At 36.7% G+C, this 17405-nt stretch overlaps 1 protein-coding gene across 7 annotated transcripts in view; it reads right to left on the bottom strand.

Annotated features, from left to right (window-relative positions):
- Map2k5 (mitogen-activated protein kinase kinase 5) overlaps positions 1-17405 on the bottom strand; it is a 238111-nt gene that overhangs the window by 169233 nt on the left and 51473 nt on the right. For all 7 annotated transcript variants that reach the window (XR_006847739.2, XM_046426490.2, XM_046426493.2 and 4 more), the window contains one exon: positions 17104-17168. Coding sequence is in view for 6 of the 7 variants with exons in the window: in XM_046426490.2 (XP_046282446.1) it covers positions 17104-17168 (65 nt within the window). In the remaining variant the exon portion in view is untranslated. The remainder of the gene's footprint in view (positions 1-17103; positions 17169-17405) is intronic.

A 17405-nucleotide genomic window follows, 5' to 3' on the forward strand; every position in this document is an offset into this window, starting at 1 on the left:
AGGCGGGAAGCTGTTACAACAGTCTTAGCAAGAAGTGACCGTGACTTGGAATAGTATGGCAGAAAAAGAATGGCAAGAAGCAGTCAGCTTGGCTGGGCATGGTGGTTCACACCTGAAATCCCAGCCACTCAGGAGGCTGAGGTAGGAGGATCAAGTTCAAGACTAGTCTCAGCAACTTAACTAGGCCCTGTTCCAAACTAAAAAATAAAAAGGAACGGGGATGTAGTTCAATGGTGGAACATTCCTGGGTTCAATCCCAATACCCACTCCCCCACCAACAAAAAAAAGTAATCAGCTTTTTTAAATATCTAAATTCAGAGGTCAGAAAGATAAGGGGGAAAAAACAGTAAAAGAGATGAGAAGGTGCAGACAGTGGGCGGTCAACAGACTCCAAAGACCATGAATGCTGGCATTATATCTCCCACTGCCAAGTGAAGTGCCTTGCACAAAGTAGATGTTCAGAAAACATGTGGTTGATTTCAAAAGCAGTACTTGGGGACAAATGCAAGTGATTGTTATCTGCTCTTTGAAATTTTAAAGATGGGTCTAAACAATACATATAAGGTTGGAGGAGGTATGCTCACCTTCGTCTAAATCCTAATGGGAATTTGTTAAAAAGATAACATTGCTACAAAGAATAAACTGAATTTCTATAAGAATCTTTAAATTTAAGGAGAAGAAAATTTTGAAAATAAAATGTTAAAAAAGTCCTATATCCACACAGGACATAAGGGGAAAACAACCTGTGTTCACATTCTAACATCTGGACTCCCACACAAATTTATGTCAAGCATAAGATCAATTGCATCTGTATTTTACAATGTTTACTGAAATTATTTATGCTTACAATTTCAAATTCTAGAAGAACAAAAAATATGAATCATCCCAGCTGACTCCTGTTCACAAAATAAATAACCTAGAGCTGATCATATATTTTCTGATAAAGCTTGTACAATCTCATTCAATTAAAGTAGGCATCTCATTTCTATTGTACTATTCTTCATATTAATTTCTGAACATATTCCAATCAAATTATTTTAAATTATGAGCAGGAAGGATTTATAATAGGGAACATCTGTGGTTCTCTAGTGACTGTGAGGCAGAATATAATTTAAAAATGGGAAGCTGACCTATGATCTGACTATAAATATTTCAGGTTTCAGCATAACTGATGACACAGTATATTTTAAAAGCCAATTTATTACCAAAATAGTCATCAAAATGAATATGAAAACACTCTTCCTTTTTGTAATCTCTTAGAGAAAAGGCCTCAAGAATAATTCACATATAAAGACTTTGAATCACAATGTAGAACAGGAACACTGAAATGACAGTATTGCCAGTATCCTGTGAGGGAGGAAGGTATTTCTTTCCTGAACCATGAGAACTAACTACCATTGACATAAGTTGTGCTTCTCACATAACATACTTCAAAGAAAGTGAAAAGAGAAACAACAATTACTCTATGAATTATTTATAGAATGCTATTAATTGTTGGAAAGTTCTCCAAATGGATGGGAAACCGAAGAAAACAATCCAGTCACTGAAATAGTGAAAGCAATGGTTAGAATCTGTTTTAACCAGGAATTACAAAGTCATGACCTTATTATAGTATGCAGGAAAGAAGATGATGTTTATTTTGCTCCTGGGTCCCCTAGAGGACAGATAGGTCGAAGACCAACAAAGAAAGTGAGCAAAGCCTGTATAAAAATAAATAAAAAGTTACAGACAAATGCATTTGTTGGTGTTAGCTCACTGTAGAGATGGCAATCTCTCTCTCTAATAAAAAAATAAGTTCTTTGTTTTTCAGGCCATTATTTCACAGCTTGTGGGAAATTCTGTATTCTCCACCTCTCTGTTCTCTGAATGCACTAGAGATTTCCAGGAGGTCCATCAGAGGCAGGCAGAAGCAAAGAGACAAGGCAAAAAAGAAATCTGAGATATGACTGGTGACAAAATGTTTACTAGCGAGGAGACAGAAACTGTTGTCTAAAATGAGACTTCAGATTAGCTATACATTTTAATTATCTATGCATGTCTAAATTCTCATTAGCATAGAAAGTGAGGATCATACTTAGATTCAATTCTTTTTTTTTTTTTTTTGTACCAAGGATTAAACCCAGGGGCACTTAACCACTGAGCCCTTTTTATATTTTACTTAGACAAGTTTTCACTAAGTTACTAGAGCTTCACTAAGTTGCTGAGGCTGGCTTTGAACTTGTGATCCTCCTGCCTCAGCCTCCCAAGTTGTTGGGATTACAGGCATGTGCCATTGTGCCTGGCTCAGATTTAATTCTTAAATGTACGTCCTTTTCCAAAAAAAAAAAAAAAAGGCATTCACTGAAGCCAACACAAGGTAGGATCATCAGTTTCCACACTTACAGATGCTATTCTTTTGTTCTTTATTATTTACCAAAAATCGTAGTTGTACTTTCATGCAAATTTCGAAAAACAAGATGGAAGTCTTTCACTAATTTTTAAGTTTCTCCATTTCAAAGACTATAATTTATAGTCTTGGCACAAAAGGAAACTAAAACAAAAAGAAAGGAGGTAGCAGAATTCCAGAGGGATAAATGTACCACTGTGAGGTGACACTTTGAGTCTCCTACTTAAAACAGGAAATCTGGGGCTAGGCTTGTGGCTCAGAGATAGAGCAGTCGCCTACCACTTGTGAGGCACTGGATTCGATCCTCAACACCACATAAAAAAAATAAAATAAAGGTACTGTGTCCACCTACAACTAAAACATAAATATTGAAAATAAATAAAACAGGAAACCTGAGAATTTACTGCATTTTCATTATTCCAAAATGTTATAAGGCTAATCGATCTGAAGCCATTATGAAACAAGTAGAATGCTTCTTTACCATATAAAAGTGCATATGTGTGTATATTTTATAAAATATTCATACACAAAACAAAAATATTTTCCTATCATGTGAGATTCACTTTTAAAATCTCTGGATGTCTACTTTTAAAGCAATGACATTTTCAGTAACCAAAAATAAACTAGCTGTGGTTCAACTAATGAAAATTTTGTTTTATTGCTTGGTCTTTTTAGATATTTGTTTACTTGGCAGTTTTTTTAGGGGTTAGATTTGACTAACATGTTTTGGACTAACAGGCTTTAGCATTTCAAGAAATGCTGTCATATATTAAAACAGCCACAGCTATACCCAGGAAAAAAATTCAAATAGTTTCAGGGAAATCAACACTGACAGTTTTTGCCTTCCATAATAGATAAACACATTAGCCAGGCTCTAGCTGTTAAAATAGAAAATCCAAAGTAAACAGCAGTTGTAAAAAGAAGCTCTTATGTAAACTATACCAGTTGAAACGCGGTCTATGCCAACTTTGCTTCTGCCTAAAAACCCATTACAGATGCTTGGCTACTGATTTCAAAATAATTTTTGGCTAGGCAACAGAGCCCCCAGACTGTTTATGTATCAAATCAAACATGTTATTAGGTTACAGATATTAACTTCAAGATACTGATTGTAGCAGGGCTTGTAAATCAACTTAACATATGATATGGGGACTTTGGCTGGGTGAGAAAGACTTTCAGAGAAAAGCAAATACAGCCCTACATTTTATTGTTTCTTCTTCTACTTACTTGGGCTATAATGCCCCTTTTTAATCTCATACCCACCTCAAAGTTAATGTGGTCATCACTGCCTCCAGATTTCTTCTATAAATTGATGCAGTCTGGCTCAAGCCTTTAACATTCTCCACATTAACTAGAGTAATGTCTTTCAATATATAGCCTGAATTCCTTTGAGATCAAGGAAGCTACAGTCAAAGTGATCTCTTGATCAAAGGTTCTAAAAGAATGTAATGTGCAGAACAGAGAAGCAAGAGATACAATGCCTAGTGACAGTAAAGTAGGAAGGAGGGAGGGAAGGAAGAACTATAGGTCTGCTGTAGGTTGTAATTAGATAACAAACACATGTAGGAGGGGAAAACCAGAAATACCTGGAGGATTAACTGCTAGAAACTCTCCTGAAATGGCCTGATTACAATATGGTTTCTTGGAAAATTAACAATAAATTACTTTCCAAATTCAGACACAAAAATGGCTACTTCAGAAAACCTTCTATTAGTAACTAATATTCTATTTGTGCTTACTTAGCTCATAAAGTATTTTCACACTAGAAGTTATTTGCTTTGCATGAAATCTGCCAGGTAGCCATTACTAGGCCAAGGCTGGGTGAGGTTAACAACTGCTTCAGGATCCCTGTCTGATGAACATTGGAGTGGGAAGTAAACTCAGGTCCTCAGCACATGTCCCAACAGCTCTGTGTGAACATACACAGGCTGCTTCCAGATGCTCCATTTCCAATTGTCTTCAAGGCTCTCTGGATATGGTCAGCGTTGGTTTTTAAAAAGCAATAGGAAAAATCGATTGAATGACTTGCTTTTCTCAGTTGCATTAACTTTTTCAAGCCACTGGGGTACAATTTACTAAATTACCTCTTCTAGAACACTAAATAGTACCCTAGTGGGTCAAAGAGTAAATGCACCTCTGAAAAGTGAACCATTTATTCCCTTCTTCCCTGTAGTACCAGATGTAATATGTCCCCTATGGCGAAAATATTAACCCATTTCCATTTAAAAACCCAAGAACTGTCCCACACTAAATAAAATGAGTATGGGGAAGCTTGGGGAAGGGATGACAAAAATCTCTCTTCTTTAATCCTGCTCACAATACTATAGACAAGTCAACATGAATTTATGTGAAAATGCATATTTTTCAATCAATAGAGATTTATTTTACTCAAAACTTAAAAACAGAATTAAAAATACCCAATTTATATAGTGTCCAGCAGGGAGATGCACTGGATCTCAAGATGGTCAGTTCCACCCTACACTGTGTTAAAAACAAAGTTCAAGTATTCGTCTTACTTATGCAATAAGGTACATATCACAAACAGCTGGTCTTTCATCTGTTTCATGATACTGCATTTATCCCTTGCCTCAAAACCAAACTTTCTTGACTGACAAGTAAGCATATTATTTCTTCTAATCTCCAAAAGCTTCTGAATGTATTTTTGAGTTCCCTTAGCAGAAGCTACTGAGTGATTTGCATTTGTGAGATGCCTTAACCGAGCCAAACTTTTACATTTTCAGCACTGTTAGTCCTTTACTCTTCTGGAAGATGGCTATGCAATGAAAATAAGACAACTTTAATTTAAGAATCATCCAGCTTCTAATTAAACTGCCATAGGCAGCTGGTTGGATAAGTTTTAATCAGTTTCAATCACCTATTGATTGGTATACTGAAGCCTAAAAAATTAAAAGTAAAAGATGATTGGGGAATTGTCCCATCTCAGAACAACAGTAGAGGCCTCTGTAAATAACTCCTCTTTTAACCATCAGCTAAATGAACACTTCAATACTGCAGTACAAAGTCTTCTGCAAAATTACTTTAACTAACAAGCAGAAATTTATCAGCTTCAGCCAAAATCAATGCTGAAATCAATTTGAACACTGGTTGTGTCTAAAGGGGCTCATTGGCAATTTAGGGAAATTACACCATGTAAATGCCTGTGCTTTAATTGAACAGTTTCATCAACTAGGCTGTGATTGCTGTCCATTCATTTATTTACTTTCACTGCAGCTACCATTCTGCAAAGGAATGGCTTTTGTCAGGCTGGAGAGAGGCACTTTATCTTCATTTCGTGTACTTTTGTGCATAACAGACTTTGTGGAATGGGCATATCATGACCAGGGTCAAAAGAAACCCAGAGAGACTTTCCTTTAGCATAAAAACTAAACAACTTGAACTATCATACCTTGCACCATCTAGGCACATGCATCTTTGAACCAGTAACAAGGAACCTGGGTGACTTCCCTCCTCACTGCACTGCACCTCTGTGTTGGAAAGAATATCTGTAAGTGTTCTTTTTGAGAATGCTGTGTTCTTTTTGAGGTGTATTTGTTGAAATCCAACAACATACAAACTTTTAGAATGTCCTCCTTCAAAAATTAGGCAACTTTTTGCTTTACAGAGTCCTCTGAGATCAGTCAGGAGAAGGTGCTATTCTGCAATCATTTAGGAAGATGCCATATGTATTTTTAAAGTTAAGTGGGAAAAGAAAACAGGGTCTATGTGAGAGGTGAACTACTGGCCTTATGAAGTCCAGCAAGGCAAGTATCAACACAATTCCAGAGACCATTTAAACACACTCATGAAATCTTGCAATGAACACCAAAGATAGCATTTCCAGAGAATTATCTGCTGACGGGACTGAGGTTCAGAGATCACCATTAACATTTTTGTCTTTGGATTAATCAATTACTTCAAATATTATAAGTTCCGGGGAAGAAGGGTAGAAGTGAGATAGCTGTTCCTTCACGTAGGTCATGTGTAAGGCATATGTGCCTGATGCAAAGATATAAACACAAGTGCACCTTAAAAGTATTTACTAGAAAATGAGGGCAGAAATTCTTTTTTATCCCCCCAGTACCAGGGGATTGCACCCAGAGCTTTTTGCACACAAGACAGACACTGTACCACCGGGCTGCAGGCCCAGGCCAAGCCCGGTAAAAAACAGCAGGAATTCTTACATTTGCACATAATTTGCTTACTTTAAGCTCTTCCTACAATGAAAATGTAATTATTTACCAAGAAGGGGACTGGGAGGGAACTAAGAAGAAAGCCTGGGTTTTAGTGGTGGTCTTATCCCTGACTTGCTTTGAATCCTCAGAGAAATCCACTTTATATGAATCTGTTTCCTCTTCAGCCAAATGAGGATGGTGATCCCTATTATGTTCCAGGACATTCCAATGCATCTAGGGGATAACACAAGGTATGTGATGGTGGCCCACTTTGCAAATGAAAATGAGGCCACTGACTCTGAGCACCTCTGGGTCTTGGGTGTACAGAGGCAGGCAGGGCCTTGAACCATTTTTACTTGGCCTCCACAGTAACAGGGAAACGGCTCATTTGCCCTTTCTATCAATTACCCCAGCTCCTGTGTTCTGCAAGGATTCACAAAAAAAAAAAAAAAAAAAATCTTAAAAAAAAAAAAGGTTAAACACGATATACACAAATTTAACTCAATACGTGCGTTCTTGGTAAAAATTCATTTTGTAATTTTACCCCTTATATCATTTTCTCTAACACTACAAAGATTCATTGGCTATACTTGTTGCTAAGACAATGTAAAAACATACTTTATTCATAGTTTTTAGATAACTCTTCTGAAAATTTAATTATAGTTTAATCAGGGCTTTATATTTATTGACTAAGTATATTGTTACATTTTGCTGCTACAGTTAGCAGTCATAATAGAATCAGTATGTTTGAGAATCTTACACAGTACATATTTTCCAAATACACTAAGCTTGTTAAAATGCTGTATTGATTGTGCCCTAAAGCAAGTTCTAATTTTGCTGAACTTTTTTTTTCATTTCTTTATTTGAATTCATAAAACAAAAACCACACACTCTGCTTTTGACAATAACACTATACATACTTTTTCTTTTTCTTAATACTGACAAGGAAAACTATGGAAATTTTAGAGTCAAAAGGATAACACAATATAAAGTCACATTTAAAAAGCAAATTACTGGTTTTTTTTTTAAAAAAAACTTTATGCTTAACATTCCAAAGTAAACCTCTATTGCTATTTCCCCCTCTAATTTAGTAACCTATTCCTTCAATTCAGTGTTAGTGTTCAAATCAGAACCTAAATATATTTCACTCCAGCAAGGCAGCAATTTAACAGAAACATGGTCTCCTACATCAAAATAACCAATGACAGAGGCGGGGGCGGGGGAGGGCTATGGCAGAAAGTTATACGCAGTAAATGCCTTTTGGACTTTGTAGTGAATTATTTTCCAAAAAAGCAATTTAAGTAAATGCCCTAGATGCTATGGTATACAGATATTTGCTTTTGCAATATGCCAACCAAGAGACTACAATTTTCTAACACATCAAATCCTGCAAAATAGCTTAAAATTTTTAGTGTGTTTTAGAAATCAAGAAATGCACCACCTCCATTAACACAACCATACAATTAATCTAGAGATTTTATTATTAAATTCTAAGTGTTCAATAAGCAAGGAGACCTAAAGGATAGACCAAATAACAAGTCATGCTACAATAACCGTCAGCCAAGGAATGATTGTGTTAACATGTACTAAAAAGTCTCGAACTAGACATGGTTCATCATTGACTTTCAGAATTATACATTAATTCATATTTTATATCCAAATCTAATGTGGCCTAAAAATTACAAAACTCAGACAGTGAATGGCAAATAGAAAAACCCTGGCTTTGAGAAGCATCCCTAAGTATTGATGTAGGTGTCAGAGGACCTGCAGCCTCTTCTTAACTTGACCTTGGGCATGCCACTTCACCCTTCTTTCTCGCTGGTAAAAAGCAGGTAATCATACCTTCTCGGCATGATCAGGCCCTGTCCCTCTTCCATGCTCCCCTGAGCTCACTATACTTCATGACACTGACCTAGACACAACATGCTCATGTCCATCTCAGGGCTTTTGATCATGTGGCTCCTTCTGCCTAGAAGGTTCTCTCAGATTTTCCCCTGACAGGCTCCTTCTTGTCTTTCAGGTTTCAGCTCTGAGATACACCTTCCCCAAGCACCTCCTCTGCATTCTTTACTGCACTTGCAAGGTCAGGCATCATCTTATTTCAGATTTATTTCCTTGATTATTATCTACTGGCCCACTAGTGTGAGTCCCAGGAGCATGAAGATCGTGAACGTCTTGCTCACTATGGTATTACATGCACTTAGAATAGTCTTTGGCACTAGTGACACCCAGTAAATATTTATTCAGTGAAGACATGAATGTACAATAAAACAAAATTTAGAAGAACAAATAAAGCATCACCTGACAAGATTTTCATGGTCCCTGAGTGCTACATTTAGTTCTAGAACTTGAGACTCAGGAGACACCAATGTGGTCATCATGTGCCCAGGTAGAAGTGAGGGATTCTTAGCAGTTCTGAACAACAGTAATGTCATTCTGCTTATGGTAGGAAAGTCTGCCACCTGCCAGAGCCACCTTGCAATGGACAATACTTTTGTGTTCATCCTTGGACTATAAAGAATCTGCCTTTGCAAATTAGTTCTGGTAACAGTAGGTAAGGCACTGTGTAGGCACAACCAAGATGACCAAGACAGGCCTCTCCTCCAGGAAGGACCATCCAGTGGGAAAACAGGAGGAAGAAAATACTACTCATGCCGGTCAAGGCTACTCTCAGAGACATTCAAGACAAGCAATTTGTGTCTAGCCTTTAGAACAAAAGCAAACGTATTTGCCTATAGGAATGCCCTTCATCTTTTAAGCTGGCTGTCATAAAACCCTTTGACTCTCTCCTTGAGGTCAAAGTTAGCCAGATCCTTTAACCACTTCTCAATTCAAATATCAGTTCCTCCATAAGGCCTTTCCTGATTCTTCCTGAGGAAGGAACTAAGTCATCACTCCCGCCCAAGCTCCCAGGGCCTGTGCCCCATACATACTGACATGCAGCCCAGTCTGTGAGGTTCCATGCTTACCTGTGTATAGAATTTCAGGCTCTCTCTGGGGGGCTCTCAGCACCACACACAAGTAGAACTTGGTGGCGCCAATGGATGAAGGAGGATGGAATGGACACAATTCCCAGGTCCCTCATTACCTGTCCATGCTCCTCTGAATGCTCTCTGTGTCTGCAGTTTTCCATCAACTCAGCACTGAGAAACACAGCTCTGGATCTAAAATTGGCATACTGCAGGTGAAGCCAAACCCAGATGTTACGACCTCCTAATGCACACTTCAAATGGAAACCAGATCTCTTTCACCCTATAACAACGTATGTGTGCTAATATAATATTTTTCCTGTTCCCAACCACATTTGCTGGGAACTTTAAAGTTCTTTTTAAAGAACTTTATTAAAATAATATATGAGAAAGAAGTCTTACCATTTTAAAATTATTTTTCCCTGAAAAGAGATGGTGTTGAAATACTTACATTCAGCAAATTCTTACTTGAAATATTACCATAATGTATTGATTTTTACCAGGCTCAATTGACTGAAAAGTTGTTTGTATAGCAATATTGGCCTAACCAATATACTAGAACAATTTTGCTACCCATAGTAATCAAGTGCATTTCTGAAGTATAATTATACTGTCATAAAAATAAAGCCAAGATACCCTTTTCCAAGCAATAAAACTATAGGGGCTATAAAACAGGAAGAAGAAAAGACTAAATAAATGAGATTTTTAAAAATGAAATTTAGTGTCTTTCAAAAACACCACCACCTCCTCTTCCTTCCCTTAAGCCACAGTTAGCAAAAAAAAAAAAAAAAAAAAAAAAAGAAAAGAAAAAGAAAAAAAGATCAATACTTCAATCTCAATAAACTATTTCAATAATAGTTAATTCGGGTGGAAAACAGAGTCTGAAAATCTCTGCTCAGCGACCTGTGACATCCTGTCATGTTGGTTAGATGCCAATAATCCATCATTGCCATAATGGATATGAACACATGTGAGGTTATAGGAACATGGAGGGGTATGGGGAAGCAAAGGTGAGAAAGGTATAGAGAATCATGAGCTCAGGTTTATTCTTTAGAGTCTAATCAATACAGTAAACATTATTGTATAAAACAAACCTATAACAGTGAATGCTGAGAGAGGGAGAGAGAGAAACATACATAATTAATTTTATTTGACAAATACTCATTGATTTTCTGAAAACATTAATATCCTTGCTTGTCACATGATCCCATAATGCAACCCAGCTATATATAAGTATTTAATTTTGCATTAGGATGATGTCTTGTTTGCTTGTTTAAAATATGGTCTTGGCTGCAAGGAAAAGGCCCTTCATTTGATTGGAAATTTAAAGTAAAAAATAAATCAAACAATCACCGTAGCTCTTAGGTCAATATCAAAATCATTTAAAAACTACTTTTCATTTACAAGATGCATGTCAGGGAAAAAAATATAAAGAAGTGGGGTCACCGACACAGTCATTATAGCTGCTGGGACCAGACCTACCACTTTCTGTTTGGTTTGAAACCTTCAGCTTGGCTGATGAAAGAGGAAGTCAAAGTTTCCTGGGTACTCTGGGTTCTCAATTTAGTCATGCCTCAGCTAACAATGGGACCATCTGAGTAATGTATTACTGGGAAATTCTGCCATTGTGTAAACAGCATATACTGCACTTAACAAAACTGAGATGGCTGTAATGTCACTAGGCTACGTAATCATATGGGACCACTGTGACGTACATGGTTGGGCACTGATCAAAATGTTGTTATTTAGAACGTGACTGTTTTTTCACCAGAGAATATTTTTAATAATATTTTTTAGAAATTCTGTACTTTGAAATATTCCGATACCTAAATAGCATTTAATGAGATAATTCATGTATTTTTACACATTATATAAATTACCTTCAGAGCTTCTAATTTCATTAATGAAATTATATTATTACAATGAGTTAATATAATTCCAGCCCCAAACACAAATTTATTTTAGGTGGTCTCTCAGCCATGTCACTAAGGCAGCAAACAACTCATTAGCATGATCTCAGTTACTATTTCCGAGGACCACTCTCAGCCCGCTCCTCAACACATATTACTTAAAATGTAAAAGCAATATCTTTGAGAATTACTCATTGTCTCTGGATAATAATTCCTGAATAATAGCATAAAACCAATCTTTAAAACATCATTTAGGTAGCTTATATGCTATAAATTATATCACAGAAAATTCTACCCAAACTAGACTCTTCGCCATACTGTGAGAAGAAGCTAGAAGTAGAAATTTACTGCTGTTTTCAAATACCTAGAGACCAGAATATGTGGCCAGAACACTGGCAATTGCAGTTAGGAAAAAAATAATGTAAAAGGTGATCCTCCAGTGATTGTTGGCTAACTGATTTAATCCTAAGTGTTAAATAATTACTTCATTTCTGGACCCAAAGCTTGAGAGACTCTGTCCAAGAAGGTGCTATGGAAGCAGAGTCATGGTGAGTGGTGCTGGAATCATAGAATGTATGCAAAGTAATGGGAGCAGTTCATTGCTTTCATCTCAATGTGGCACACTATACAAAAAGAGGACAGTGACTAGTATGTCAGGCCATCGGATGCTAATCACTCAAAACTTTTACGTGTGCATGGAAATTAATCGAATATATGTCCTTTGTTTAGAAATGCCTATCTTCTAAATGAATGTCACAGAACAATCATGTAGCCTCTAAAACTAGCTAGATATGGGGCCAATCCAAGTAAAGAGCCCGACTAAAATCTAATTGGGAGAGATTTTTATTTGCCTCATTCTCATCTCAGCTAACACATATCAAGCATCTACTCAGACCTGTGCTGGGTGCACTAGAAAATACAAGGAAACACCAAGGACTCTGCATGACCTCGAGAAACAACGCTGTCTGGGGAAAAGCGCAGAGCAAAAAGAGACACTGCTCCAAGTTCTGGCTTAACCACAGAATGGCCACAAACTGTGAGCCCTCGTGTTTTCCAGTGGTAAAGTGGGCTTTACATTATACCAGCTGTCCTATAGCAATCTGAAAATAAATTATGATAAGAGAAACTTTTAAATCATGTAAATATTTATGATACAACTGAACAATAGCAGAAAACAGAATTATGTGTCATAATATAAATAAAGAATTTCTCAAAGTTAATTCAACACAACTGTAATTCTATGAGGTATTTACAGCTGTTCCTCAAAAAGAGTCCCATGACCAAGTGAAGGTGGAAAATAGAGGGTTTAAACATTTCTTCCATTATTAGTACTACCATTACCAGTAGCTAACATTTAGTAAGTATCAGCCAGTGCTAAAACTTGTACAGATCATCTCATTTAACCTCACAACCTGATAAAATAGATGTTATCATTGTTCTCATTTTACAGCTGGGAAAATGGAGGAAGGCAACATTATACAACTTGCCCAAGGTCGCAAAGCTTGTTAGGAGCACATGCAGGCTCCAAACTTAGCCCCAAACTTAACAAAACACATACTATTTTGTCTTTCTCAAAGTTTAAAATTCATTGTGAATTTCTCAGAGGGAAAGAGAACATGTAACGTTCTTCATTTTTTTTTTTTTTGCGGGGGGGGTCGGGGGGGCAGGGAAGCAAAACTTGCAGCGCTTTGGAAAACAGGAATAATGAAAATGCACCCATTTCCTTTTCCTGAACTTTCCTCCTTCCTAGGTTTGGGCTTAACTATAGCCTAAGATATTTCTTTTACGATCCATTTAACACAAATAGTAATCCAAGAAATCCCAATTTAAAATTACCTGCTTAGGTTACTATCGTAGTACAGAGAACAGCTCAGTGAGGGACAGCATGGAGAATCTACATTACTATTTGGCTTAAATGATGGAGACAAAAATTTCATATCGCGTAACTGTGGAAAACATCTAGACTTAAAGGAAGACAATGTACCAACTATTAAATAATATACATTGCATTTACACATGACATCACGTCCCTTGAGATTTACAACATCCCATCAAGTGGAGTGAATAAGACTAAAATATTAAACTTTTGCTTTGCACTTATTAGCTTAATATACTCTATAAGAAAAAATTAAATAGGCCTGTTAGGCAGTTTTGTTACCAATGAGTGGATTTTTCAATATTTTCTTCATCTAGTTTATGTAGTACAGCCTCTAATGTAATCATTTTTGTTTGAAAAACCATAATTTTATGGTCAACACCATTAAGGTAAACTTAGTGTAGGAGACCCTATCATAACACATCAAATGGTTATAAAGACTTTAGTAAAGTGGATTCTCATTTCTTGATGATTACACCACTTCTTTGTGCTGAATTAAAAGCCAGAGATACAAGAACAATAATACAAACTAACACCCAGGCAGAAATGAAGCTCAGTGATTAAGTGAATTATGCAATTGGGTATCTTCATATTCCTCTCCTTTAGGAATCACATAGGCATTGGGTACAGTGGTGCACACCTATTCTGGGATGGCTGAGGCAGGAGGATCACTTGAGCCCAGGAGTTTAAAACCAGCCTGGGTGACACAGTGAAACCCAGTCTCAAAGGGCTGGGGATGTAGCTCAGCAGCAGAGCACTTGCCTAGCGTGTGTGTGGCACTGGGTTCGATCCTCAGTACCACATAAAAATAAAATAAAAACACTCTGTCCATCTACAACTACAAAAAAATTTTTAATAAAAGAAACCCAACCTCAAAACAACAAAACCAGAATCACATAGGCAAAAGGATAAGTAGAATTTCTTCTTTTATGAGAAATCTATTATATAAATAAAGTATTAAAGTTATCATAATACTGTTAGACACCTTCCATAAGAAACCTATGTCCAACACATTCTTCAACACTTGTATAGAGCATTGGCAATGGTAGGTAAATAAACTCTTAGAACAAGTTGCTAATGTCATCCCAGCATTCTAGTAAATTGAAGAACTTGTGCTAAGAACATGTAAAAGAATGTTCCTGGACATTGGGGACCTCATGGAAGAAGTTCTCGATATGCTTCTTAGCTAAAAAATAACAATAAGGAAACAAATGGGAATTACTGCTTAATGCACTGAGAGGTAAGAGGAAAGGAGATCTGGAGATGGATGGTACTGACAGTTGCACAACAATGTGAATGTACTTAATACCACCAAATTGTACACTTAAAAATGGTTAAGATGGTAAATTTCATATAATGTGCATTTTACTATTAATATAATTTTAAGGCATTAATATAATTCATGCTGTAATTGTTCCTTGCGGGATGGGCATGTTATTTCTACTTTCCTCTATATTTGCCCTTTTTATGCAGGTTTGTTTTAACTTGATAGAGGATTTTAACATCTATGCTGGGGGTGTAGCTCAGTGGCAAAGAGCATGCTTAGTATGCATGGGCCTGGGTTTGATATACAACACATAAAAAAGAAAATTTTTAACAACTATGATATTATGTCTAATAAAAATTATCTGCCAGGTTTTGGTGACCTTATATTTTTTTCCTTATAGAACATAACAAGACAGTAAATTCATGATAGGTCTTCAGTTAAGAAATCCAAAGCTGGGCTGGGGATGTGGCTCAAGCAGTAGCGTGCTCGCCTGGCATATGTGCGGCCCGGGTTCGATCCTCAGCACCACATACAAACAAAGATGTTGTATCCGCCGAAAACTAAAAAATAAATATTGGGATTTTCTCTCTTTCTCTCTCTCTCTCTCTCTCTCAAAAGAAAGAAATCCAAAGCTAAATATTTGGTGTAACAACACAAATAAGAAGTTAGAAGCCAAATGAATGGTTTTTGTTTCCATTTGAAGCCAATGAAGGGAATCCAAAGGGTTGGTATAAGTCTTTCTTGTTTATAATATCTAGTTATCAGAACAAAAGCATTAAAAAGAAAGGTTGAAGGGCTGGGATGTGGCTCAAGCGGTAGCGCGCTCGCCTGGCATGCGTGCGGCCCGGGTTCGATCCTCAGCACCACATACAAAGATGTTGTGTCTGCCGATAACTAAAAAATAAATATTAAAATTCTTTCTCTCTCTCTCTTCCTCTCTCACTCTCTCTTAAAAAAAATATTTAAAAAAAAAAAAAAAAAAAGAAAGGTTGAAGCAGTGAAAGTTGCTCCTTCCAGGGAATTCAACAGAAGCAAATAGGAGCAAATAATAGTTCGTCTTATTTCCTTTCTAGGAAGCTTTAGAACAGGGTAAAAATTCAGGTCAGATAAGGGTAGGGACTAAGGTGAAGAGATGTCATACATGTGGTGCTGGAGCTGCCTGGAATGAATGCCAGTATAACCCAAAAGAAGAACAGCCTCAAAACTCAGTAGGGAAGGCCTCCAACACCTTACAGGCAAAGCCCAAAGATGGTATAAGAAATATGTTATGTACGTCACAGTAGAAGGACTTAACTTTCAGACCTACTATTCATAATAGTCATCTGCGGGAGAAAAGAATCCAAATAAGTGAACAGAAATTCTTAAAGGACTATATTTGGGAGAAAAAACTCACATCCTGGTTGTACCTAAAGAGGGGGCTAAAGCCTTGGATGAGTAACCAGATCAGATGACTTCAAAGGAGCTTCTAACCTTGAGAAATCAAATTCTATGCCAAGGCCGCATTGATACCTGAGGCATATTCTGGGATTTTAGGATTCGACCCTTTGTGACCATAGGACAGCATCTGTATTCATGTGGTTCATCAGAACTTAAAATTCTAAGAACGTGAGTAACCAATTAGAAAATAAATTAATTATAACTCTGAAATTATATATTATTATTGATATTAAAATATCTCAGGTAAAAACACCATCATAATGTAATGCAGGGTTAGTGTATATATGGAAAACAGCTCTCTAGAGGAAAGCTTTATTACTCCCTCAGGGTTTTCTTACAGAGTATGGATTTTTTAATTCCTAGTGGAATATTTTTCATACACCATTGCAGACTATTAAGTACCAGATATTACATTATGTAGTTTAAACTTTGCACTACTGCATGAGAAAGACTTCCCTATTGAGAGAACTATTTTTTATGGTTAGCATTTTTTAATATGAAAATGAACACTCCTTTAGGGTAAGATCACCGCGACTGGAATTTGGGAGAGTTTTATAACTTAACATATTCATCAATGTGTGTAGAAATTCTCTCAGGGGAGTAGGGTAAGGAAAGAAGAAAATACAACAGGAAGAAGGCTTTTTAATAACTTATAGTGTCAACACAGGGCATAGCAGTGGTATTTATAAGGTTTGGCTTCCACTGGGCATAACTGTAAACAGGCAAGGAACAAGCGCAGGGTGCGAGCAAGTTAAAAATAATAATAATAATAATAATAATAATGGTGTTAAAGAGTGAAGGAAAATATGCATTAAACTTCAGGCCAGTTAAAAGTACGCTTGCTAATGGTCGACTATTAACTGCTCGCCCAGGAGAGATGCAGACCCAGAAATATTAAAAGGCAATATAAATGCACTTTTCAGGCAATTCCTGAGAAAATACAAGATGCCTTGAAGAATTTTGGAGTCAAATGTGGAAATAAATCTAAGTACTGGTGGTCATGAAAAAAATTTTTGCCACAGAGTACTTGGATTCCTAGCATTTGGTAAAAGTGGAAAGAAAGTTTAAACAAAATTGACTACTCACTTGTAGACTGTGCCTCCGTTGCCATGACCAAGGGTGTCTCGATACCGTATGTCTTGTTCATTTATCTCCACAAGAAAGAAAGAAAAACAAAAAGGGTGTCATGCTGTGGATGGAAATGTCAAGGAAAAGCAACTCTGGGCCATAAACAACAAGCGGTCTGGGTCATTTCAAGTTCAGCTGCAAGAACGAGAAGATCAATACAACATTTGCTGTCCAATTTATAAAAGACGATACCAAGGGACAAAGTGATGGAAAGTTTAATGACAATTTGTTTGCCTGGGTCATTTCATTAAAGTTTGATA

The sequence above is a fragment of the Marmota monax genome, unplaced genomic scaffold (genome assembly GCF_021218885.2).
Source record: "Marmota monax isolate L192 unplaced genomic scaffold, Marmota_monax_Labrador192_F-V1.1 WCK01_AAM20220418_F8-fsc00078, whole genome shotgun sequence".
Classification (NCBI taxonomy): Eukaryota; Metazoa; Chordata; class Mammalia; order Rodentia; family Sciuridae; genus Marmota; species Marmota monax.